This window comes from Indicator indicator, chromosome 31 (assembly GCF_027791375.1).
Source record: "Indicator indicator isolate 239-I01 chromosome 31, UM_Iind_1.1, whole genome shotgun sequence".
NCBI classification, from domain to species: domain Eukaryota; kingdom Metazoa; phylum Chordata; class Aves; order Piciformes; family Indicatoridae; genus Indicator; species Indicator indicator.
Window position 1 is genome coordinate 1043027 of NC_072040.1, and position 26057 is coordinate 1069083.

General features: G+C 42.8%; 2 protein-coding genes and 1 non-coding gene across 3 annotated transcripts; all 3 read right to left on the reverse strand.

Annotated features, from left to right (window-relative positions):
- Positions 1 to 890: 890 nt before the first annotated feature.
- Positions 891 to 20729, reverse strand: LOC128977168 (kinesin-like protein KIF20A). The gene is made up of 20 exons (XM_054394649.1): positions 20626 to 20729; positions 19855 to 20071; positions 19161 to 19328; positions 17977 to 18048; positions 16902 to 17021; positions 15977 to 16115; positions 15697 to 15881; positions 12885 to 12972; positions 12266 to 12460; positions 12068 to 12179; positions 10961 to 11032; positions 9214 to 9360; positions 8342 to 8507; positions 7990 to 8160; positions 7232 to 7371; positions 5913 to 6078; positions 3840 to 3957; positions 3689 to 3756; positions 2334 to 2453; positions 891 to 1166 (listed from the first exon to the last, which is right to left on the reverse strand). Exons 1-20 carry the CDS (start codon positions 20727 to 20729, stop codon positions 891 to 893), a joined length of 2844 nt encoding a protein of 947 aa, XP_054250624.1.
- A 1188-nt stretch (positions 20730 to 21917) lies between these two features.
- RPS20 (ribosomal protein S20) lies at positions 21918 to 25746 on the reverse strand. Its single transcript, XM_054394631.1, has 4 exons — positions 25624 to 25746; positions 24516 to 24615; positions 23232 to 23305; positions 21918 to 22290 (listed from the first exon to the last, which is right to left on the reverse strand). The coding sequence occupies exons 1-4, from the start codon at positions 25624 to 25626 to the stop codon at positions 22108 to 22110; spliced, it is 360 nt and encodes a 119-aa protein (XP_054250606.1). The 5' UTR covers positions 25627 to 25746; the 3' UTR covers positions 21918 to 22107.
- LOC128977274 (small nucleolar RNA U54) lies at positions 23394 to 23458 on the reverse strand. The gene has a single exon (XR_008489416.1). It is a non-coding gene; the product is annotated as a small nucleolar RNA U54 (small nucleolar RNA).
- Positions 25747 to 26057: the final 311 nt, after the last annotated feature.

The window sequence follows — 26057 nt, forward strand, 5'->3', positions numbered from 1 at the left end:
TTTTTCTAAAGCAATCCTCCAGCACTTACAGGCTTGAGACTTTCACAGGAGCTACAAAAAGCTCTGGTCTTCCTTCCAGTCTTCCTTCCTTGAGCTACTAGATAAAAGTAAGTAACATAATCAGGGCTATGATTCTTTCAACTCAAGATTATCCTATGTCAATCACTACGATCATCTGGCATCTACGTTTATGATCTTACCTTGATTTTACAAATTTTTCTCACCTTTATAAAACAGAAGGAATAGTCAGGGCTTAATTTAGCAATGGAAAAATTTATTATAAAATAGATATTTCTCAGACGTTAATGCATACTCTTAGCTGAAATTCAATTGAGATATTAAAGCAAGTTCCTTTACAAAACCAAGTTAATTTAAAAATGCAAGGAGCCAGATAAGACATCATTTTGCTGCCTCTTTTAGCAATCTGCTCAGTTTGGTTCCAAGATGGCATTCTCCAGGTCACAGACTATGAACTGAAGAACCAAGCTATTTTAACTACTGGAGATGAAGCTAACAAGCCATCTGAGTTCTAGGAATCAACAATGAAATTAAATACTTACTCAAAAAAGACAATGAGCAGCAGATGAGGAACATCCCACTTTGCATGAATCACATTTATCAGTATTAAAGACCATAATAGCAGTTACTCAAGAATTTAAATTACATTTATCTCTCAAATCACATCCCTGTATCAACATTAAAAGCAGAAGTTTACATCTAAAACACAGCTCTAAATTCAGCCCCGATCCAATTTAAAAAAAAAAAGAAACCTGTATTAAACATTTATCTGTCAGGTAACAGGACAGAGAAAATGGCATCTTAGAGTAAGAAAAAGCTGACAGCTTAAGATTCAGAAAGCCCAGTAATTGCACACTTTGCTTAACCAAACATTATTCTTTTGCTTTATGAGCCCACAGTACTTGCTTTCCTGAAGAGGATGAAGCATCTTCATGCTTCCCCCAGCCTTTACCGAGAGGCGTACTAGCAGTGGCTGCTACTGTGGATTTCAGGTTAGCCAATAAACCTCTCCTGGGCTTTTGTGGGTTTGGCTCCTCTAGAGAGTGAGGCTTTTTCCATTCATCAAGTTCTTTCTGCAGGCAAGAGACCATTTCTTCAAGCTCCAGAACACGTTTAGCCCAGTTCTGAAGACTATTCATTTCTTGATCCTATGAGGATAAGGCTGTTAGGTTTGTGAACACTCCAAGGTCTTTTTCAGGTAGTTAATTTTGTTGCAGATCATTTTACTACACCAATAAACCCCTTTGTTATTACTATGCCAAATGGCTACTCAGTGTCCATTTCTTATGATTGACTTCTATATAATTTAGAGAGCAGCAACCTATGGGGTCAACAGATACAGTTAGAGACCAAGTCTAAGCAGCTGATGCTAAAAAGCTCAGCCACACTACATTATTCTAGGAACCAAATAAAGGCAGCTCCCCTCTCTTAACCTGCAATTACTGAAAGCACAACTGCTCAAATCAAAACTGAACAGTCATAAGTCTGCTAACCAGCACTAAATAAATGCTTTGAGTGGGAAGAACACAAGAGTCTTAAAGATGCTCTCTAATCTTTGTGGTTAACAAGAAGTCACCTTTTCCTATGTCCTAGAACCAAAGAAGAAACAAGGGTTCAAGACGAAAAATTCTGGAGTCTCAGAATTAAGCCAGAAAGCATGCAGAAGGTAAATCAATGTTTATAATGCAAACCATCACTGAGCAGTCTTGCTTTGCTTCATTTGCAGATTACAAATGAGGCAGAGATGCAAAGTGTTGAGAGTTCAATTGTTTTTTTTTTCTATTATGGAATGTAGTTGCCCTCTGAAGTCAGATGATCATAAAGTCCCTGCTTTTGAAGGAAATATTTCCTCAATTTCAGTATGAAGTAGTTTACATGCCCACATCTCTTAGCCAGTTTGGCCACCTCTGCAGGAGTGTCAGTATAGCTTTAAAGGCACAGAGCCTTAGGTCTTGTTTCACTAATATTTGTGCACTGACACCTTGCTTGCCATCAGCAAAACACTTCACAGTTAGAGTTCTGGGTAGTATTTTCATGGCTTGACAATAATTTGTGGCATCTTCAGATTAGGTGTTGTCAGCACAGCTAGCCTATTGACCAAACCTATCACTTCAGCTGAAAACTGAATGTTGTCTTACAGGATACAAAGTCAAGGAGTGAAACAAGAGCTCTGACTTAGCATTTTTCTGTTCCTAACGTCTTGAATTCTAACACCAAAGGAAATTAGCAAGACTGAAGAGTCTTTTTACATGCACAAAGATGCAGAAGCATCCAGTGAAAGTATAGATACAAACAACATTAAATTTTTGACAAACCTTGAGTGTGATTGTACGCTTCAGCTGACTGTTCTCTTCTGCCAGTTTCTTGTAGCCTTCGTTAGCTTCTAGCAGGGCTTCATTTAATTTCTGTGTTTTGAACTTCAGAGACTTTATAAGCTGAAAATAAAAGCCATACCCTGTGAGGTTGAAGAGAACATGTTTTCCATTAACTTTGTTTACAGCTAGAACTCAGAGACACTGGAAGCAATTCTGATTAGTGGTGAGCAGTGCAAACTGCAAGATCAAAAAGTTTGCTTCTCTCAACCTCCTGTATCCCAAACCATCCCATCTGGTGATAAAACACAGGTGGAGCATTCAAGGGCTATTGTCCTGAAGCTACCAGCCTTGCACAGACCTATCAATCCAACAACAGCAGCAGACTAAGGTACTTGTGGGATAATGTGCTCCTTTTCAGTGAGAGGAGGTGACAGAATGTTTGTCTCATTAACACTATTCATATAATTAACTGGAGCACCAGAAGACCTCACCTTTCTGATAGGAATATTGATGGATTAAGTTCTGACAGGGAAAATATTCTTTGAACCAGCCAAATTAATATCATTAACTGGCTTCTACAAAGTTGGAGAGAAACTAAGTAGATTGGTGGAGAAACCAAATCACCCTTTGCTCATCAAACAGACACAGATACATGAGGTGATGCAGCAGATGGACACTGATGAAGCCAACTGCTTTACACTGCTCTCACTTACTGCCAGGCAGTAATCCCATCCTTCTAACCCTTCCTAGCCACACAAAACAACCAATACTGTATCCCTGTATCAAGCAGTAAAGCCAAACTTTCATCAGCATTTGAAACTGACATAGGAAATGGAAAATTATGTAGAGCTCTCAATAACAGGAGTGGAAAGCAAATGCCAAGTCCATAACACAAGACTTGGTAAGGAATAAGTTATTTTTGGAGTACACTTTGTAAATAGAAAGGGATTTAAGCTCACTTTCCATTTACATGGTTTATTAGAACCAGCTGGACCTATTTCTCCAAGACCTACTCCTATTTGTTGGTAGTGAAAGGAGCAAGGCTTCTCTCTTCCTTCTTCCCCATCCTCTTTAAATGTGAGAAACTGTAGCCTTACAAGGGAATCATTCAAGGTATAGACTAAGCATGCACACCTATGAATAATTACTATTTTCGTTCTAGATCTAAACTGGCCAGAACATGGCCAATCTCCAGCAAAAGCCATCCACAGTCAGGCAAGGGCTTTTTTGTTAACTTGCCACCCACTTGCAGGAATCTTCCTGCTTTTGTCTACAGTGCAGCTCTTTAAGCTTTGACCTGTGTCAGAGTTTGGGATCATTATCCCCAGGTTGGTTAAGTACCAAGCAGTAGCTACCTCTTCTTTCTCTTTGCATTGTTTCTGCAGTCCTTCATTGGCTCTCTTCATCGCCCTGTTCATGAGATCTAGAAGCAGAAAAATTGGTGTGTTTGTACCCAGTGCCCAAAACAAATTGAACATTGTTTGAATATCCAGATGAGATTCCTACCTAGTTCCATGTTACTTTCAGCAGTTGGTGTATCTGAGTTCAGACTTCCCACAGCTACCAGCCTCCTTGACTGCTCATCCAGTTGTCTTTCCAACTGCCGTATTTTACTTTCTCTATCCTGAAAGAAAGAAGGGCACAGGCTAGGATTTATCTTAGCTTATTTCTGCTTAGCTTATCATAGACTGGTTTGGGTTGGAAAGGACCTTAAAGATCATCTAGTTCCAACCCACCCTGCCATGGGCAGGGACACCTACTAGACCAGCTTGCTCAAGGCCTCATCCAACATGGCCTTGATCTCTTCCAGGGTTGCAGCCTCCACAACTTCTCCAGGCAACCTGCACCAGTGCCTCACCACCCTCATGGGGCAGAATTTCTTCCTAATGTCTAATCTAATCCCAGCCTCTTTTAGTTTGAAGCCACTAGTTCTCATCCTGTCGTTACATGCCTTTATAGAAAGTCCCTCTCCACTCTCCTGTAGCCTCCTTCAAACACTGGACAGCCACTTAACTTATGGCCTCCCTAGACCTCTCTCTTCTCCAGCTCTCTCAGCCTGTCTTCATAAGAGGGGTGCTCCATCCCTTGGATCACCTTCACGGCCCTTCCTTTATGCACTACTGCAAATCTTTCAAATAAACTACACATGTATATGCAGTTTTAAAAGCATGTTGTGATGGTTATGGTTGAGAAATCACAGCAAGGAATAACACTCAGATCATGAGACCTTCTAGGAGGAAGTTACTTTACACAGGAGTCAGCTCTTCCAGTCTAAACACTTCCAAGCTGTATAAAAAGTACCCATGTGGCAGAAAAGAAACTTTTGTCCATCTGGCTTAAACACTGTTTCCAGTTAAGGAAGAACATGTTTCCTAGACTTAAGTTTTAACCTCCATCTTCCTTTTCTGTACCTCTCAGGCTGCCAGGGGAAGCTGAAGCTACTTGCTCAGATTTCATGCTGTGCTTTCCTTTGTCAGTTCAGACTTCTACACCTTAGGGATTTGAGTCTCTTATCTGACTTGCTACCAAGACCATCTTGCTCTTTGAATGTTCCCTTACACAACCTTATGACCAGCATGAAGAGGTAGCTATGAGTGCAGAGAACACCACTGAAATGCTTTTCCTCCACCCCAACATGGTTTATAGCCAGGGCTTAAAGTGAGCATAAAACCAGAGTCTGACAGGGAAAAAAGACAAGGGTGAAGGAACTGGAAAACCAGGGACTGTTACAATAGAGTGCTTCCTGCCAGCACCTATTACAGCACAGAGAGCTGTGAAAGCAGAAACGTTTGTGGATCACCATCTGCAATAGAAACCCACTTCCCTCATGTCTTGAAAGGAACCTGCCTAACAAAAGAGGAAGACATCTTATCAGTTCCTGGACAGGAGAGTGGAGCTCTGGTGTACACCACAGTTGATGTCCTATTCTTCCACCTCAGACCTTCTGAAAGACTGACACCAACAGGTCTCATCCCTTGCCTGAACACACTCAGCCACCCTATGTAGAGGCTAGAAGTAAGAGTTGCACACATCTAATGTGGCTCAGCTGCAAAAAGGGACAGCAACTTCCTGATGCCAACTCTGAGCAGTTCTGAGTACATTCAGGTGATTAAGTTCTTTCCTGCATAAAGTTTGATTTCTCATCTCAGTTTCTTATCCCACAGTCCTCCCCCCTAGACCTTCAGAGCAAAGATCCATTATAATTAAAATAACTACCCTGTACTCAATTACCCACCACCCTTTCAGACTAACTTTTTACTCTACAATTCCAAGGATCTCCACAAAGCCAGGCTGCTCTATACTCCATCCCTTGAGTTGTTCCAATCATTGCTGTACAGAGACGAAGATGACTTAGATTTTCTTGAACTCTGCTTTCAAAGATGAGGAGGTTTAGGTGTAGACTGCAGGTAGTGTTAGACTGAAATGTCTCTCTCCTTAGAGTCATCACTGGACACCAGAACAGCTAGCCTGCTCCAGAAGTTATTTTGACTGTTCAGTGTTACACTTAGGATTCCCAAATGATTCTGCTAAGGAAGAGCAAGATTTACACGCATTTTTTAAGCGGCAATTAAGTCATACCTCGACTTTCTCTTGTTCAGCCAGAAACTCCTCTATAGGAACATAGTGATGCTCAATCTGTTCCATTGCACACACATAGGCATGTTTCTTGATGGCCTCTTTGTACATCTCAAATTTGCTCTCCAGCTTCTCTTCATAACTGTCTTTCATCTCTTCCAAGCGGTTGCTGAGGAGAACATGTTAATTAATTTATTAGATTGGTATTCCAGCTATTAGTTTGACTACCTGTGTTCAACTGGCAATATCAAACTCATTCATCTCATCATAAATAGTGAAGTTAAGAGACCAAGAAATAACTCTTCTCCTTTTCCTTATTACTTTTGACCCTTTTCTCCTTATTCTCAAGGATCCCAAAGACTTGCACCAAGGTGTAACTTCTACACCTGCTATAGAACACCACACACTTAACCTCTGTCAAAAGTGTTTTTTAATATATATAAACATCTATGAAAGTTCATCAACATTTAGTGACAGACAGGACTACACCAAATGAGACCTGACAATTGAAGCATATTACCAGGAGGTGTCTTTCACATTGGTTTGGGTTTAATTTTCCCTGTTACAAGTAAATGCCTAATTAGTTTTGCATTATTTCATTACACTTTACTCCTGTCACAATTTAAAATACATGCCCCAGCAGTGACACACAACATGAGCTCAACAGAGAAAAGGTGTCACTGCTGGTTCATGTGTTCAGCCAAAGGCACCCCAATGATTAAGTCAGTGCAGGTGTTAAACTACAGTGCGTTTAGTTGCAACTTAGCTTGGGGTTAGTCTCTGCTAGCAACTCAAATCAGGAAACTGATTTCCAGAAAAGGAAATTAATTCAGCTTGAGCAACCTGACCACACTTGAAGAAAAAATCCCCACATTAGATCCCCCAGTGCAGACAACCACAGTTAATTTACAAGACAGTAAGCTAACAATGGTTCATAAGTCATCCAGGAGAGCTTAGAGAGATACAACCTACACTACCTTAAGCACATGCACACATTAACATGACCAAGTCACCCCTCACTGGGGTACCTGTAACAATCTTCCAAACACCGAGTCAGGATAATCTCCAGTAGTTACAAATTAAACAGTAAAGGTCAACAGACCAGTTCAACAGAAAGCCTCACTACTTCTTCACTGTACATGGGAAGAGGTAGAGCTGTACACATTTTTTAATGCTCCTTCTTCAATTTTCACCAGGTGGTTTGGATTCTCCAGCCCTGACGTCTCTCAACAGCATAAGTGCACGTGCTGCATACACACCAATGTATACACAGGTGTATGCATTACAGATGTGGAACCCTTTGCAGAAGACTAATGACTTGCCTCCAGGCTTCCTCTGTCTCCAACAGCTGTTGGAACATGGCTCCTGCCATCTCTCTACGTATCTTCACCTCCATGAGGAGCTTACTTTGCCTTTCTGCAACTAGCTTCTCCTTCAGGTTCTCCGTAGTTTTCAAGAGATCCTAAATGTAACAGACTCCAGGTCAGAAAACAAGCTAGAACCACGCACTGATGTGCAAGTCAAATGAAACAGTCACACAGCCAGCAAGCCACAGAGGGCATTTCCACCAGCCTGCATTCTCAGTAGGCTGCACCAAAGGTTAAATGTTTTCAAATGTCAATTTCTCCTTCAAATAAAACCTTCCTCTTTCTTGGTTTCTGCTCTCAGAGAGTTCACTACTGCTTTGGCATTTAACTATACATTTGTACAACTGTTCAGCATATAGCTTCATTGCCATTAGACTGTACATCTTCTGGTTTTCAAATGCTGTACCTTAACTTGCCCCTGCTGTTCCCCAAAGAGCACAAATGACTAGAAAAATGTTCTAACCATACAGTTTCCTTACTCTCCTTGTTGGGCAACCAGCACTCTTCACTAGAAAGCCACAGGCAGCCTTCCTCAGCAACACTTGTTCCCTCAGATCTAGACCACAAAGTCTGAGTCTGCCTGACACTAAGCAGAGGCTTGCAGCTCTCCTTTTGATACCTCTTCCAGCACATCTCCTATAGCAAGAGATTCTAAGAGCAGAACTACCAGCCATGCATTTCTAGGGTACAGTTTTGAATAGATGTGTATCTACCTCATGACTCAGAATGGTGATGTCCACTTCCTCTTCTGCAGAGGTTTCAGCACTGTCAGGAAAGTCATCTGTAGAGGTGTTGGCATCAAAGTGAACGATAGCTCTGCCATCCCCTCCAACCAGCTTGGGTGGAAAATAATTGAAGCTCCTGGGTAGGATTGTCTGGATTACCTGCAAAAATTCAGAGTTGTCAGTGCTGCCAATATTGCAGAGAATAGAAGCCTTTTAGGGGGAAGTCACACACAGAAGAATTACTGCGATGCATCAGAAGTCCAAATTGTACCCAAGTCCCTAAGCCTGGCCAAGAGTAACAGAGAATACAGAAGAGCAGGGAAAGCTGAAGCTCTCTTACCTGCTTGGCTATAGCTGAGAATTTCATGACATGCAGTGTTTCATCATATGTGGCAGCATGCTGGTTAATGTTGACAATCATACAAGCTTTGCCTTTCCCACAAAAGAAGGGCTGAAACAGACGTGTCAGTTTGCTCTCTCTGAAGGGAATATAGCTTGGCTTCATCCTCATGGAGGAAAGAATAAGAAAATCGTGAAATAAAAAATAAAATAAAGATTGTGAGACACTGTAACTGAGCTTTGTTCTGTTTCTCTTCTAATAGGATGCTCATAGGATCATTAAGGTTTGAAAAGACCTCTAAGATCAAGTCCAACCTTCTACCCAACACCACCATGGCCCATAAACCATGTCCCCAAGTGCCACATCTACATGTTTGGTTTTTTTTAACACCTCCAGGGACAGTGACTCCCTGGGCAGCCTCTGTTCCAATGCCTGACCACTCCTTCAGGAAAGAAATCTTTCCTAATATCCAACCTAAACCTATTTAAAAGTAAAAAGGAATATGGTGTCTGCATCATAGTTTCCCAGTGTCACAAGGCAGAGACTGAAACAAGTCAAAAGCCAGGTGGATCTACCTGCATGCAGATGGAAAGAGGACAAAACAGGAGCTCTGTACATAAAGAATTTTACTCATACACACACACTGGAAAAAAGCTTTGTAGTTGGCTGCTAATTGGCACTTTTATTCTCCACAAACCACAGGTTTAGAGAAAGATGTTCAATTCAGGTATTCCAGTGAGATCTGTAATAAGGCTTACAAGATTTTGTACATTTCCATTTTCCTCTTACCACACAAACCCCTTCAGAAATATCAAGGGGTGCTTAGGATTTTAGCATAAAACGTGGGACATTGTTTACAATTTGTCACTTACTTTGGGTTTTGGTTTTGCTTCAGTGCTGCAATGCATTTTCCAAGGATATGGAGAGAATTATTAATATTTCCTGCTTCTTTTAGTCTGTCTCCAAAGGCTTGTGTTTTATTGCACCTCTCTGATCCAGCCAAGTCACAGAAAGACAACCTGCATGAAAGAATTATCCAGAACACACATATAAACTGGTTTCTAAACAGCAGGAACACAGAACTGCATGTCTTTTTCTCTCTTTGTGTCTAAAGTGTAAAAGATGAGTTGTTTCAGCCTACCTAGATCACAGAATAAGCTGTACTTTAATGCTGACCCTCTGCCCAGGAGGCATTACACACAGTATTTAGGATACCAGCACCAACATATCTCTCTCTCCACTGTGTACTGAGATATTTGAACAAGATTGCTGCCTCTGTCTATTCAGAACATCCAAAGAAGTTTGGCTTTAGCAGTTTTGTGCTACTGAGGTACAACAGGTTACAATCACAAGTAATTATCCTGAATAATCAAGAAATTTCATCACTTGAAATACCAGAAGCCCTTGAAATACAGGAAGCTCTGGAAGTTAGATAATTTATGTAACTGGAATATAACCTCCATATACATTAATTTATTTGTAGCCTTTCACCCAGCTGAAATCAGTATTAATACTCTACAGTATCATCAAGGCACATCCTTCAATTGTATGAAAGGCTACGATCTTTATTCTTTCCAGCACAAGATGAAGAGTTTTTATCTGCTTCCTTATGCAACATGCAAACTCTGATATTCACCCAACAGTTGCTGCAGGCTTTGCCAGGGGAATATATCAAGCCAGGGAATGGTGATGGATACAGATGCAGTTGTTTCCACAAGTTACCTTTCCTTAGAGTATTGATCACTGGAACATCTGACATGAAAAGCTCCTATCTCACAGTGAGGTGTATCTGTTACCATCTCTACTCAGCAGAGACAAGAGAGAAATCAGTAGGAGCTAAGACTGAACTAAACTACTCTGTTACAGGCTGTCCTCATTTTTCCATATCAACCTAAATGGACAATTAATCAGGAGAGAACAAAAGCTATCTAGATGGCTTCAAGTCAAAAGATTAGGCCACTTCCTCTAAAGCACAAAGGAACAGAGAGGTGTAAGGATTTAACACTGCTCTCACCTACATTAGGGTTTTAGATTAGGAGAATAGTTTTTAAGCCAATCATTCAACAACCTCTAACCAGGGATTGCAGTACAGAGCATGCCACCTGCATTTTTTTTTGCACGATTTTGCATTCCAGTAGCACATCAAATGTGTTTCCACAAACATTCAACCCATAAAACTCTAGGCTGGCCCCAAAGCAGAAAGATACACCAGCATGGTTTGTATGTTGGGCATTCAGCACTAGCTGCTGCACTCCAGCCTTAGAGATTGGCTTCTGTCAGCCAGCCATTTGAGTTCTGCCTACCAGAATATGTGTGGTGTTACACAGGACTACTTTATCCCCACCTCCCCAACATACATCTGTTTCGCTCAATTCATGTAATGACAGAATTTTAACAGGTTCCTTCAGGTAAATCTTAAGCAGAATAAAAGAGGGGGAAAACACTTCTACACCTCTCCTTACTGGGGACAGACAGACAGTTGTGTGCAGCCAGTGGAATTGTGATTTCCTTCTCAGCTCTCAGAGGATTTATAAAAAGCAAGTTCACCAGTTCAGCATGCTTACATCTCACCAACCCTTCTGAAATATTTACATTCTAGTAATCAGCTGAAGCACTTACTCTGAAACTCCAAGAACACGGGGCTGGTGCTCATCAGTTAGCTTTAGTAGCCTAATGGAGAAGATGCTGTGACTGGAATGGAAAGAAGTCCTTTTTAATAACCACAACTAAGCAGTCACTGAAGCAAAGTAAAATCTGTATATGCTACAGAGAGTTCAGTGCTGAAGAACAAGAATTCACTGATTTACATTAGCTATCCTTGCAATGCATTCACTCAGCAGCAAAAAGCAGCAATAAAAGTTGCAGTTTGTGCCTTTCCATTTATTCCAATACAGGAAAGGGGAAAATCTCAGGAAGCCTACAGGCTGTCTTGGATTAAAAAACAAGGCAGTTCACTTCAATATTGATCAGACAGAAAATGAGTAGTCAGGGAGCCACTCTGTGCACAAAACTTCATCAGTACCCAACTCAGTTATCTGAAGAATTAATTTAGGACAAAACAGGATGGGAGCCACAGGAATAAGTTAAGGTTCACCAGTCCTGCAATTTTGCTTGCTTCAAGACAGAGGACAGATTAGTAAGACATTAAAATCAAGAAGGTATTTCCAACAAAGTATACCACCTTCTCTGTTTCCTTCCACTCCCTCAGGCTAGAGTCTTCCTGATCCCTCTCCAGAGCTGGATAAGAGCTATGAGCTTAATCCTGAAGATGCTAAGTAAGCTCAGCTAGAACACAACCACCTAACAGCTCCTAACTTGCTCCTTCCTACCTCCCCTACTGATAGGCTCCAGGTTTCCAAGGATTATACTGCCAGTGGTGAAGAACTAACCAGCTTTTGCTTCAACATCCTTGCACAGCCATTCCCACTCAGCACCATTAGGATGTGACAAGATGTATAGCCCTGCTGACTCAAAACTGAAAGTGATTTGATCTTTTTCTTTGTCCAAAGCCACAAACAGCAACCCAAGCTCAGCTATCATTAAAGTCAGAGGGCCTCTGTGAGCTTTCTTCCAGAAAGAATTTCAGAATAAACCCAGAATAATCAAGGAAAGTCTTAAACTGTTATTGAAGAATGGCTCCCTTCAAACATTCTGAAATCTTCTCCTCCCTCCCCCTCCTCCCTCCCCTCAAAAGAGAAGAACATGCTTATAATTAGAGGAACAAACCTTCTACTTGATTGCTCATTCATTCTAGTACAGGCAAAGCTTCGGTTCTTGTTTCCTATTTTTAGTATTTTGCAGGCTTCTTCAATGCTCTGAATGTTAATCCACTTTAAGTCTGTGAAAAGAGAGATCTTTTACATACACTTCTGATCAGAAAAGCAATCCTGTGAGAGTGCTGAGCCCATAACCCAGAACTGTTACCTTTAATGTAAGAATTTCCTCCTTGATCCTCACAGATTCTCAGGACTCTGCGCTTTTGTGTTTTTGAGGTAGAAAACACATTCAACAGGTCATACACGTATTCATTGTAAATCTCACAGAAGGAAATCCACACAGATGCTTGTGTTCTTTGGTGTAGGTTAGTCCTGTATATGTCAAGTGGAAAGAAGTTCCTCTCTGCTAACCCAAAACAGAAAAACAGTTCAACAATTAAGCAGCATGCTGATACATTTTAATTACAGTATACAGAACCCTCTAGAAAAAGGAGGCTCCTGTATATCTGTGCTGCACAATGAGATACACTCAACTACACAACTTTGAGTTGATCCAAGAACAAAATTCTCAGCAGTCAGCAGAATATATCCAAGTTGTGAGCTCTTGCCCCCTCTACAAGCTGCCAGCAGAACTAAGCCTCCTTCTCCCCAAAAGGAGCAAAGCTATCAAAATATTTTTACATGTTCCTTCCCCAAAGTCTAGCCATAAAATTTGGTTTAAAACTATACATTTACTTCAGTATAGAGATTTTTAAATCCACCACAGTCAGCTACTTATATTCCTAGATTTCTATTCTTTTTTACCCCATTCTTTTTTTCTACTTTACCTAGTGAATCAGTAGGACTCTTTGAAGTCCAGTTGGAAGACTCCGACTCCACACCACGCACATTTGTATTTGAGATGCTTTCTGTCTCCTTCAGGAAAGAAGAAACCATTAGATCCACATGAACAGAAATTAAAAATTAGAGCAATTCCAGCAAGATTTAAAGGTTGAAGTAGTATTAAACGTTAAACCACCCTCACTCTAGCTGCAAATGAAATGTTTCTAACACTACTGAGCTAAAATCAATTCACCTGGAGCCAACTCAGCTCACCTGCCCTGGCTGACTCCAAACTGCTAACAGCCTACAGCCCGTGGCTGGCCCAGGATTCTGTCCCAGTTAAACCAGGACACCCTGATTTCCCCAAACCTGACAGAAGGTCATCCTACAGTAGAAAAGGGGAACAAATTTAAAGATGTTAACACTTTAACTATTCAAATGCAGTGCTAAATCCATTGTGGGTTGTCTGCTAATGCCTATTATTTGGGAGACCCAACAAGGTATTTTGACAAACAGGTAAGTATGAAGCCTTATTTGCAGGTCATCCATTTCCAAGATCAATAGCACACGATTTCATTGTAATTTATAAGTGACCTTTTCAAAGGCTGCACTGTCTATGTATTAATGTTTCTTGAGTAGTTACAGCATAACCACAAGCATGGACTCTCTTCATCGTGTTTGTGAAGTACAAAGCAGAATTGGAAAGCAGGATTATGAGACTGAGACACAGCAGAGGTATACATGTGAGGAATGTAAAAACCCCAGCAGCACAGAGCTTGTGCAGGTGACAAGTTTCTGTCCAGGTGTTTCAACAAAATTGAGTGAATTAGTTCTGTTCCTACATTGCCCTTCAAATCATAAGACAAATACAGGAAGGAACACGAAGATGACAAGTAGGAACCTTGTTTGCCAGTGATAGAAGCTGACATTTAATAGCAAATATGAGGACAGATGGGAGTAGAAATGCAGCCTTTTATCCAGAAACCCCCAGTATTTAATCCCACAAATAGAATTTTTAAAACATAAATAAATAAAAGAAGGAAAGAGAGGCTGTGAACCATGCCAAGAGTTTTTGCAGCAGTACTGTAAAGAGAACACTAAATACAAGGGTATTGCAGTACCTCAGAGCAGTTTGAACAGAGAATGAAAGGCATAGGAAGCTCTGTCTGCACAAGATGTAAACTGAGCCTGGGAAAGGGGCCTGCAGGGATCCATGTAAACCAAAACCAAGCCCACCAAACCGTATCTGCTCTCACATTACAAGCCTGAGTGAGCATCCAAACAGCCACGCTATTCATTCACAAGCTATCAGGAAGCACAGCCTCAGTCCCAGGGATGGCTGTGCTGTCATTGTGCAAGCACTGTGACACGAGATCTTGCTGATGGCTTTTCTAGAAGCATTTTTACCTTTCCTTCCTGATGGAGTCCTGCTTGACTTTCACTGCAGTGCATCTAGATCACCTAAGTGCAACATTCAGTAACTAAACTATTAATCCAGCCAGGCTGTGATTCAACAGGAAGGATTAACAGTCAATACAGGGTTATATTCAAAATAAGGCAGTTGTGCTCCTGTTCTAGACTCTGAGCTCTGATTGCTCTTTCTTGTAATCTTGTTTAACAGTATTTATCTAATGTCCTTCTGACCATCTCCATTTTTAAGACTCCCACCCCCTGCACACACACAGTGTGAGCAAGCTTTTAAGACCCTCTCAAAATATACAATCTTGAGAGTCTTTTAGATTGTTCAGCTAAGATCTTTCCTCAAAAGTTAAGCAGACTCAGACTAAACAAAGTTTGGTTTGCAGAGTTTAAATTAAAGAATAGAATTTAGAGTGAAACTTGACATATGAATTTGATTCAGAGAAGGATATTCTTTCAGAGCCAACTAGAGTGCTTCAATAACATTGATATTGAAGGCCACAGAAAACAGAAAACCCAGTCAGCCATTGCTTCTGTACTTCCCAGAATTCAGAGTTGCTTTGAATGATCACCAGCTGAGCCTGCCACATTTAGGGATTAAATGCATGGAAACATAGTGCAGAATAATAATAATAAAAACAACCCCAAACATTCTGAACTAAAGTTTAAAAAGCCAGGCAGCTTGTGACAATTTGCAAATGGGTCTAGAAGCACAGAACAGTCACACACACAAGGGTGTCCATTTTCTGGTGAGACCCGTTTCTCACACTGGGAACAAATGACTAGGCAATGAGAGCAGGAGGCTGCCACAGTAAAGACTTCTCTATTCTACCTAGAGCTTTCAGGGATCAGAATTGAAGATTCATGCAATCCTCTAAAGCAGGCTGTAATCCTTGCAGGAAACTCACTGCTGTTACCACAAAATGTTTTTTCATTAAGTGACAGAAATCACAGGTGTACAAACTTTTTAATCTGTCTGCTACCAAAAGGGACTCTCCAGCCTTCCTTACTGCTCCTACTAAAACATTTCCATCATTTCTCCTGAGCTAGTACCAGACCTTGAGCAAATGCCCTGCGCTCCAGCCTGGGAACTGCCTCAAAAGAAGACTGATGTAAGAAGCAGGTTTTTAGATGGGTCAGGCCTCAGATTGTGTCAAAGCTGCTCCTCCATAGAAACCCAGGCTTTGGCTCTGCAATGGTTTTTGCTTTGAACAGCGTGCTGCTTGTTGCTGAAAGTTCTTCTAGCTTACACTAAGCTCCAAAACCAGCCAGTTACCTCATTATGCCAAGGTTTGCCAAGTATTTAGAGAAACCTAAAGGTTGTATTAGAGGTAGTCTGGTAGATGGGAAGCTTTAAGGAAGTTTTATTCAGTAACTAGGAAGTATTTGGTCACTGACCTCTTTCAGTGATGCAAGAATCGCAGTCTTTATGGCTTCTTCTTGCTTAACTTGCACATCTTCTAGTTTCTTAACCTCATTGCTCAAATATGGTTTGAAGTTCATCTTCAGGTACTGTCTTCCCCTTATGTGGTTAAATACCACATCAAGTGAGCGAGGTAGAATACCAAAATCTTTTGAAGTCCCTTAACAATAACAAAAGATAACATGCAGACACTCATACAAATGTCTCACTGGATCTTGACTCAGATATGTGTGCTTTTTAACAAGCTTTCCATACCTTGGATGGTGAATGTCTTGCCTGCATTAGTAACCCCATAGGCAAACACCAGTCCATTCACTCCATTAATATAGGCTCTTACTATGTCTTTCATCGAGCCTTCAAAAAATTCCCTCTGAGTAGTTTCTGGTCCAAAGACCTTAGGAATGGGGGGAAAACAGAAAAAAGAATTGGCACAAAGAAATTTAGTATGTCAAAATATTAAGCACTGATTCATGGTGGCTACTTTTTCAGAGCAAGCTGAGCAGGAGATACCAGCTTGGTTTTCTGTCTTGCCTGCACTCCTCCTGATACAAGGTTTTCTGCTGAGTTCTCAAAGGATGCCTGCTTAATTCTAGGAGGCACTCAGCCTTGCACTTCCATTTTGCATATTTTCCTACTCCTAAAATAAAGCACCCATAATGCCTCTGAGCACATACTGTTCAGTGGACACTTTCAAGAGCTCTGGTGCTGACGCACAACTCCCTCCTCACTCTGCTCCAGTCACTCAGATCAGCATTAGGATGGTCTAAATGACTCAGTGCCTGAAGCTATTTATCAATTGACACTGTAATAACAGAAGTTCCCATTGTAGGTAACATAAATTTAACTTAATTCCAGTACAGAAGGTTTAAGCAACTGGGCTACTACTCTTTCAAAAGTAAGTCACTTCAAACATGATTGCCTGCAGCACTTCCAAGAAGAGTGCATCTGCAGAAGAGCAGGAAGCTTCTGTTACATCTATCCAAAGACAAGGACAAAGAAGCTTCCTTATCTCATCTAATAGACACCTCCATCGTAATATAGCTTTCTTGACAGCCTAACACTAAATAATAATCAGTTTGAGTTTTTTTAAGGCAAGTACCACCACATGTAATAAATTCAATCTTTATCATTACAGTGAGGGAAAAAAATGTAAATAAAAGTGAGGAAAAAGTTTGCCTACCTGAGAAAAGGTGAACTTATGCACAGAATGACTGATCCCTCTTTCACTGTTTTTCATTGCAGAAGACTCTCTGGGTGCACTAAGAATTACTGTCTGGGGATTTTCAATAGTCACACAACCCTTAAGAAAACATAACAAAATAAATACCAGGGAAAAAAAATATTTAGGAAGAAAGCTACCTGGGACCAAAACCAACCAACCAACTCACCCCCACCCAGAACAAAGTTGTGGCTTTAGTTATAAACAGTTGCAAAACATACATAAAATGGCCCTTGAAGGGCGTAACAACTAGAGAGATACTTGCTTCACATGAAAGCCAGAGTGTGGACAAAGCTATGGCAATCATCTGGAGTTTTCAAAGAGATTTAAAACTTTTTTGGGATTCCTTCCACTGACTTTGAGTTTAGCTTTCTAAACCCTGGTATTCTGTGACTGTGTCTTGCAGTTCCCTATACAGCTATGAAAACAAAACTACATAGAAACGTACTGTGTTTGCACTTCAATCCTTTTCAGGATGAAACAACAGTAAAACTCTAAAGGTTATAGAATCACAGAATGGCTTAGATTGGAAGGGACCTTAGATATCATCTACTCCAACCTCCCTGCCATGGGCAGGGACACCTCTCAACTAGACTTAGCTACTCAAGGCCTCATCCAACCTGGCCTTGAATACCCCCAGGCAAGAAGAATTTGACAGCATGATCAACAAGTCACCAGGACAAGGTAGTAAATCATTCTAGCATTCCAAAGGATCTCCATGGTCAGATACTTGAATTACTCTTGTAATTGCATTGTCTCTTCCATGAAGATACTTTATTTCTTAAGCCGTCCACAGAGTCAAGAATGTCATCAACTGTTAAATAACATACCCAGTGGGATTCTGCAGAGCTACAGGTTTGCATGTCTGTGCCATGTGAATCAATAAAAACTGAGATACAAAGAGTTTGTGTTTATCCAGGTGAATCCAGAGATGCTGCTTGGAAGCAGTACATGGATTTACAAAAGAAAGTGAGCTTACAATACTGAGTAGTCTTTGAGGGGAGAAATAAAATTTATTCTTACTTCTAAAACTAACCTGAGACTTGTGGTTTTCAAGCTCAGCTACAGAAAAGGGTCTCACCCTCAAGAAGACTTTCAATGGTTGATTCTATTTGTTAAAAGAAAAAAAAAACGAAAACACACAGTTACAATGGCCATTTTTAAACAGAATACCCCCAAATACATCTCTGGTGCAGTATTTCCTGTTTTACTCTCCTGGCTCACTTTCTCTTTCCTCGTGAAGCTCAGACTCTAAGCTCTCATTTGCTTCTTTACCTCCTAATATCCTTAAGTAACCCCTTTTTGGTTGCCCCCTCCCTTCATTAGTGGTCACATACCAAAGCCAGTATTTTTTAAAAGAGCACACTACAGGAGGCGTAAACTGCTCTGCTCCCACCTCCTGGCCTCTCTCGGTATTGAACTCCAGCTGTGTTTTCCCAGCAGCCGCTCTGCAGTGCCGCACTTGACACCTCGTACGCTCAGTTCATGGGTTAACACATTCTTAGCCTCAAGAGACCACTCCATTGTCACTATCCGGGCACTAGTCCCTCATCTTCCTCACATTAACAACCATGAGACAGTTCTCAGTTGCTGAGGTGAGCTTCCCCATACCATTCCATTCTACAAAGGTCTCCCCACCTAGGTGAAGTGACAATATCAAGGAGATTTGGCGGGGGGGGGGGGGGGGGGGGGGGGAGAATTCTAGCATTCTTTCTTTTCTTGCAGAAAAAATTGCCCTATTTTGGCAACTTGTTCCTCAAGCTGCAGGATTTACTCTTTGCAGCCCTCCTGTGCCCAGCACTTCACTGATCACACAAAACGAAATCACCTGAGGGCACTCAGTAAGGAAACCTACACTCTCAAAAAGCAGAGGTGGCTAAACTACCTTCAAAAGTCTACTGCTGCATAGCATTCCAAGCACCCAGCATGCTTTCACCAATGATCCAAATCCTTTTTTAGCTTTACTAAAACGTAGAGTCACGTTAACACTCAAAGTACAACTCCTCAAGTCCTTCTCAAAAGCTTAGTGCACCACATAGCATTGACCATCTGCACTTACTACCGGCTATGATCTATTTCTATGCAATGAGAAAGAAGCAGAATCAAATACAACTTGAGGAAAAAAAATATAGTTCTTACTGGTGGAAAAAAAAAAAAAAAGCCAGATTTTTTTTTTTTTTAAAAAGGAAAAAAAATAAGCATAATCAGGAGACGTATTACAGAACCAATCCACACCTCCTGCTCCTCCTCTGCAGTAGACAATACTGTTGACTCCATAGGTGAAGGTTTATCATCTGCTACATTCAGGAAAGAAACTGATCCTAAGGTATCAGACACTTCATCAGAAACATAGTTTTTCTTCTCACGATCCATTGGTGTGGAAAGGAACTTGTGAGGAAAAAATAAAGACAATTCTGTCATTTTCTCACTGAACAGGCGAAAATACACAGGGTGCAAAACAGACATTAGGGTAGCTTGAGAGGATGGACAAACCTTAGTATAACCTGGGCTATACTAAAGACCCAGCAAGTGAAAGCATACTAACAGCCTCTGGTGGGCATTCATCTCTCACCCACCCAGAAGCACTGGACCACAGCCCAGCACCCCCACCAGCCCTGTAAGGTTCAGCGCTCCCCAGCTCTCAGGGACTCGGCCACCAGGCTCAGGCCCACACACAGCACCGAGGCCACCGCGCTCTGCCTCAAAGAACCGACAAGCAGGACTCTGCCATGACCCCGCTGACACAACCAGAGGGGAAAGAGACGGGGCCGCGGGGCACGGGCAGGTCCCTCCCGGCAGGATCACTCCCGGGCACGCTGCGAGACCTCCCGCCGCTTCCCGCCAAGCGAGCGCAGCAACACCCACCCGCCGCTACCTTGCCGCGCGCGGGAACGCACCGAACACCACCCCATACCGAGCACGGCGGGGAAGCATTTGGGGGAGGGAAAAGCGGGCGCTGATTGGCCGAGCGGGAGGGGGTGGAGCGACAGTGATGAGCAGGCCGGTGCGGGCACGCTCCGCCCGGCAGGGAGCGCCATCGGACAGCGCAAGGCGGTGACGCTGCCGACGGTGAGGGGGACACAAGACCACCGGGGGTGTGGGGGGAACGGGACGGAACGGGGGCAGCGTCACTGGTGACGCAGTTTATTAATCGTTTTTAATAAGGCACGGGGGAAGGAAGGAAGCGTGAAGTAAAGCGGTACCGACAGGGGCGGCTCAGCTGCCAGAGGAGGGGTGACTCGCCTGACGTGTGAGGAAGGGAGCAGACGCAGATACCTAAATATTGCCATCAAAAGTTATATAAAGTTATTGTAGGCCTTTCGTAATACGGGACACTACGTGGTATTGTCGTAAACTGAATAGAAAACAAATCACAAAGTGTTCAGGTTACACAAAGCCAGAACTGGGACAGCAAACTGTGTACCACAGGGAGGGGGACAAACCCTGCAGGGAGTGGGGACCTGGCTCTGGTCCCTCACCTTCAGCAAGCCAAAGATCTGCTTTTTTGGTAAAAGAGTGGGAAACCTTCACCTTTGAGACCATCTATTCAGAAAGCAGGGAAGCAGATGTGTTTCTGCAGAGTGCAAGATAAGATGCAAAGAGCAGGTTGTGTTTGTCCCTCAGCACGAGTTGGAGGCAGGTGAAAATGGCCTCAAAAGACTGAAGAAAACATGAAAAGCCACACCTGTTCAAAGAACATAGGTGGGAGTTGAGGTTGTTTACGTATGTGTAAGGGGCACTGTGTGATTCAGGCACAGCCAGCTGAAAGCTGGTAAAAGGCAGGTTCATCGCAGCAGTCTGACTAACAGAAAAGACCAAAGACAGCAATGATGTCAAAGCTCCCCAACCCTCCCTAGATCTAAGCGGCTTTGGTCAGGCTATTGAGTCAAACAGAGGGAAGATATCTTGGTGAAACAGCTAACCACATTTAAGTCAGTCATCCTCAGCTAGTAAGACTTCTAGTCTGGCACTCACTCTCCTGTTTATCCCCTTGTAATCTGTCTGATGTCACCAAGTTCTTACCATGCTTTTCAGAGCACTCCATAAAATACAAGTAATTATAAAACTAAGGCTAAAAGTATCTGTCAGGCACCTCACATTTATAACTTATTACCAGAAGCTGACCTTTAGGATGACTGGTTTGTTTTTCTGCTCACAACTCTTGAGATGCTTCCCAAGGCAACAGGCTGGTCACAATCCCTCTGCTAACCAGAGGTACAGAATGCTTTCAAGGCTTTACTTTTAATGAAATTAAGACAAATAAGCATCTAGATGGACAGTTTAATCCTTTGAGGAAGAAAACCTCAGAGTTTTGCTGCTGTTTTTTAGGCCTTAACAGATGTAAATGGGACCTCAAGCTCCACACTTCTTGTTTCATTAGAATTCAAGTTCTCTTCCTAGCAACCTGATCTTAAGTGGATGAAATGAAGTTTGTTTTTTTTTTCCCTCTCACTTGGGAGCTTTCTCTTGTTGGCTTAAGAATTATTCATAGTTCCTTTAAGGATTAGTTTGCAGAAGAAAAATACTCCACCACTGAACTTGAAAGGCCTAAGCAGCAGCAATGAAAATGGTGGGTTTATTGCTACATAGACTTCAGTATTTCCTTTAATATTTAAATCTATGGAAATCTAAACCTAGAAACACAACTAGAGAGTTACACAACTTAGTTTTGTGTCTCTACATGCAAGTCTAAAGGAAGAGCATGCTAAATTCAATGTATATACCACCAGTTAAAGTTTTCTAACTAGCATTCTCAGGATCCATAGACTATGAAAAGCATAGGGAATAAAAAGCCAGGTGTTTGCTCAGGCTTGCAGAGCAAAACCAGAATTGAACCCTTGGTAACGTACCTACACTTTGAATTTAATGTTACTGCTTTCTGAGTATAGACTACGATTTCAGCCCAAGTTAAATTCTTTCTGGAAAAAAATACTTTTAATAATTTAAGTGCTGCACAGAGTCATCAACCTCCAATGAAACTATGATGCCCAAATTTCATCTTCCTGGTGTTCACCACAGGCACATCCTTCCTTAAATATCACACAATCCTCTCTGCTGTCCTCCTTGATGAGGATGATCAGAGGGATACCTGAGATTCTCAGCCCACACATGAAAATAAACAGCGATGAAAATTTGTCAATCAGCTTTATTCAGCGGTGACCATCACTCAGGCATCAGCAATTGTAACTTCAACTTCTACACCTGGTTCAATGCTGATGGAAGTGATCTGCTTCACGATCTCAGAAGGGCTGTGTAAGTCAATCAGCCGCTTATGGATCCGCATTTGGAACCGATCCCAGGTCTTGGAACCCTCACCACAAGGCGTCTTCCTGGTAGTGATTCGCAGAGTCTGCAGATAAATCATGAACATGGGGCAATGAGGTGATGCAAACACAGGACTCATCAACAATCAGAAGTACTATATGGTATCTATGTAATTTTAAAGTTACTGAAGTTATACTGATGTTAAGCACTCCTCCCCTACATTTGATTCAATTAAGAATCACCAATCGAAATAGATGCAGAAACTTAGAAGTGAAGGACAGAAAAGCTCCTTCCATATTCAAGATGTTTTGCACTGTCAAAGCAACTTGTGAAGTCCTTATCTGTTTACACTGGGTCACCTTCTGTTCAGTAGTACTGCTTTTCAAAGAATCATAGCATGGTTTAGGCTGGAAGGGACTTTAAAGATCCTCTAATTACAATCTCCCTGTCTCATGGGCAGGAACATCTTTCCCTAGACCAGGCTTGCTCAAAGCCCCATCCAAGCTGGCCTTCAACACTTCCAGAGAGGGGCATCCACAACTACAGGGCAACATGTTTCAGTGTCTCACCACCCTTATGGTAAGCATTTTTTTCCTTCTATTCAATCTAAATCTCTTCTTTCGATTTAAAGCTATTACCCTTTGTCCCATCACTACACTCCCTGATGAAGCCTACACCCCATCTTTCCTGTAGGCCCTCCTTTAAGTATTGAAACATCTCCCCAGAGCCTTGTCCAGGCTGAACAATCCCATCTCTGTCAGCCTTTCTTCACAGCAGAGGTGTTCCAGCCCTTTGATCATCTTTGTGGTATCCTCTGGACATGCTCAAAGAGTTCCATGTCCTTCTTTATGCTGGGAGCTCCATAGCACTGTTAGACAAGGTCTCACCAAAACAGAGCAGAGGAACAGAATAATTTCCTTCACCTGCTGGCCATGGTTCTCTCATTTTTTATTTAAGAAGATACTTCAAGGGCACATTTGCAGGAAAACTCCCAAACTTTTCAGACAGGAACACAGTGCCAAGTACCTTGGTGGGCATGCGAACAGGTCCTTTCACCTTCAGATTTTTTTCCTTAGCACCTCTGATCAAGTCAGCACAGACTGAAAAAAAAAATAAATTACAAACATAGCTTAGGTATGTGAGGTGGGTTTTTTGTTTTCTTAAGTGAAAACTTTTGTTTTCTTAAGCTGTTGGCTCAGAATAGCGTATGAAGTGATCATTGCCATTCATTTTTCGTGTTATCCTCATTGCCAACCAGACACAATTAGGAGTATTATGCCATGGTGAGCAAAATCATGTTACAACAGTGGGCAGACACCATCACTACAAGATTAAGCTGTATTTAAGCTGTTACCAGCCTGAAGTTCTTGTATCAAGCAGTGATTCTACAACATTTACATACCAGTTCTTAAACGAGACGAAATGATTTCTTACAGAATGTTAAGCTTCTAAACAAAACTCTTCATAACAAGCGTGACAAAACATTAATCAAGAGACTGGTACCTCTCAGTTCTTATACATTCAAATGATGGTAACTAAAAAACCCCACAAGGACTAAAGGGAAGAATCACTGAATGCTTTGGGTTGGGTAGGACCTTTAAAGGTCATAATAGAATCACACAATGGCTTGAGTTGGAAAAGATCTTGAAGATCACCTCCTTCCAACCTCCCAGTCATGGGCTGAGACACCTCCTACTAGGCCAGGTTTATCATCCAGCCTGGTCTTAAACCTTCACACTCTTCACAGAAAGAGAGATTGCCCATTGGATTGGGCCACCCAGGGAGGTGGTGAGGTCAATGTCCCTGCAGGTGTTTAAGAAAAGACTGGATGAAGCACTTAGTGCCACAATTTAATTGATGAGACAGGGTTGGGTGATCAGTTGGACTTTATGATCTTGGAGGTCTCTTCCAATCTGGCTGATTCTGTTACTAACAGGGATGAGGCATCTACAGCTTCTCAGGGCAACCTGTTCCAATGTCTCAACACCCTCACAGTAAAGAACTAATCCAACACTTCTGCAGTAAGCGTGGACATCTTCAACTAGATCAGGCTGCTCAGAGCCCCATCGAAGAAGCTGTACTTAGGTTAGTCATCATGACATGAAGTTTTCAGCATGATGAAACACCCTGAACATCAGCTTGCATTAAAAACTAAATTAGAATCTGCTTGTCAGCACTTTGGGTTGACTTTGTTAGCCAAGTCACATACAAACAGGCAAACACCTGGTTCCAATACATTCTATCATGTATGTCACCCACTACTTAACAAGCTACCCCAGTTAAATAAAAACACCCCAAATTATCACTCACCCTTCTCAAGTGATTTTACATTGCGACTTGTCAAAGTAATCCTAATTCGATGGATGGCCACCTCTTGTTCCACAGGTGCTTTGCCAGTATCTTTAAATGCCTAAAATCATTGAAATCACAAACATCAGACACTACAGTCAACACCAACTAATGCTAGCCACAGCCTTAAAACAGACTTCTAGAGCAAAAAGAATAAATTAGATGTGAGCTTGTTGTGTTCTACTGAGTAGATGCCATATCCAAAGGGCATAGTGGTGTGGAAGATATGGTGGGTACAGAAAGGCAACCCAAAGTTTTAACTGCTCTAAGAACAGCAATTTTTTCAGTGCCCTACTTGAAAAGGGGAAACTGTATGAGAATCTCTCCTGCTCTGCTGTCCAGTCACCCATCCTTCCTGTCCTTAAAATAAAGCACGTTTTAGATTTAACATGTCTTATAACTTAACCTCGCCATGAATTAAGTACCAAAGGTATCAACGAACCAGTACAGAGAGAACAAAAAGGGGCATCTGGCCAGGAGGGCTAATTCAGCCACGCGGGAATCTGATTTAAGAGCTTCAAACCGTTTTGTAGAGCTTATGCAATTAAAGGCTTGCACATAATTGGGCCTTAACGTGGGCCAAGTTTATTGGTAAAAGCAAATAAAAGTAAAAGCACGGAGAAAGAATAGTCCTGAAAACCCATGGATGAAATAAGTTGCTTCCCCACCCTGCCGAGACACTACCTGTCACTTCAACTGCTACATTCCTCTAAGAGGAGCCAATTTTGAGGGCGCACACACTCGAGGCCTTGCCGCCACCGCTCACACCGGCCCCGGACCGCTCAGCGAGGAGCCGGCACGGCCTGGCCTCAGACCGCGCTCCCTGCGGGCCGGCGGTGCGAAGGAAGCCGGCGTACGGCCCCGGCCGTCATGGCCTCCAGGAGCCGCCCTAGCAGCGGGGGATCTCTCACGCACTCCCCCGGCACACACAGCCCTGCCCCGGGGCCGAGGCCCAGCACCGGCGCAGCACACGCGGCCGCCCAGGCCTGGCAGCCACGCGGCGCTACCGACCGCCGGTACCGGCGGTCTCTTTCCCCCACTCCCCGTTCCCTACCGCCTCCCGTCTCACCATGGTGGCAGCGGAGCCTTCCTGACCGACTTATTCCCGGGCTAGGGGCGGTGAGAGGCCCAGCGAACAGCGGTGAGCCAGGAGGCGGCAGCGGGTAGAGGAAGGCAAGCCGGCGGTGGGGCCCTTTTATAGCGGGCGGCACCGCCTCCATCCGGGCGCTGCGGGACCTTTCACCCGCCGGCGCCCGGAAGCCGGGGACGTGAGAAGGAAGGTGGCCCGCCACAGCTTTGGCGGTGCTAGTTACGGAGGTTAACGGCGCGTCAAGGGGATAGAGAGGGCTGGCAGCAGCTCTGCTCGCCTAGCCGGGCTCGGCAGCAGCGCCCAGAGGCAAGGGTGGCGGCTGGCCTGAACTCGGGGGCCTGCCGCAGACGTGCCGAGCGCACAGGTCACGGCGGAGAAGGCGGTTCGTGGGGTTACCGGGCCTCCTGCCCCGG

Coding starts and splice junctions, on each gene's coding strand:
- LOC128977168 (XM_054394649.1), bottom strand. CDS start 20,729: ATGAACCTGCCTTTTACCAGCTTTCAGCTGGCTGTGCCTGAATCACAC. Junction 8,508..9,213: donor AAGCAAAACCAAAACCCAAA/GTAAGTGACAAA, acceptor TTCCTCCATGAG/GATGAAGCCAAGCTATATTC. Junction 3,958..5,912: donor CTGAACAAGAGAAAGTCGAG/GTATGACTTAAT, acceptor TCTTTCTTTCAG/GATAGAGAAAGTAAAATACG.
- RPS20 (XM_054394631.1), bottom strand. Junction 23,306..24,515: donor TGTAAAATCACTTGAGAAGG/GTGAGTGATAAT, acceptor TTTTTTTTTCAG/TCTGTGCTGACTTGATCAGA. Junction 22,291..23,231: donor CTGTTCGCATGCCCACCAAG/GTACTTGGCACT, acceptor ATTTATCTGCAG/ACTCTGCGAATCACTACCAG.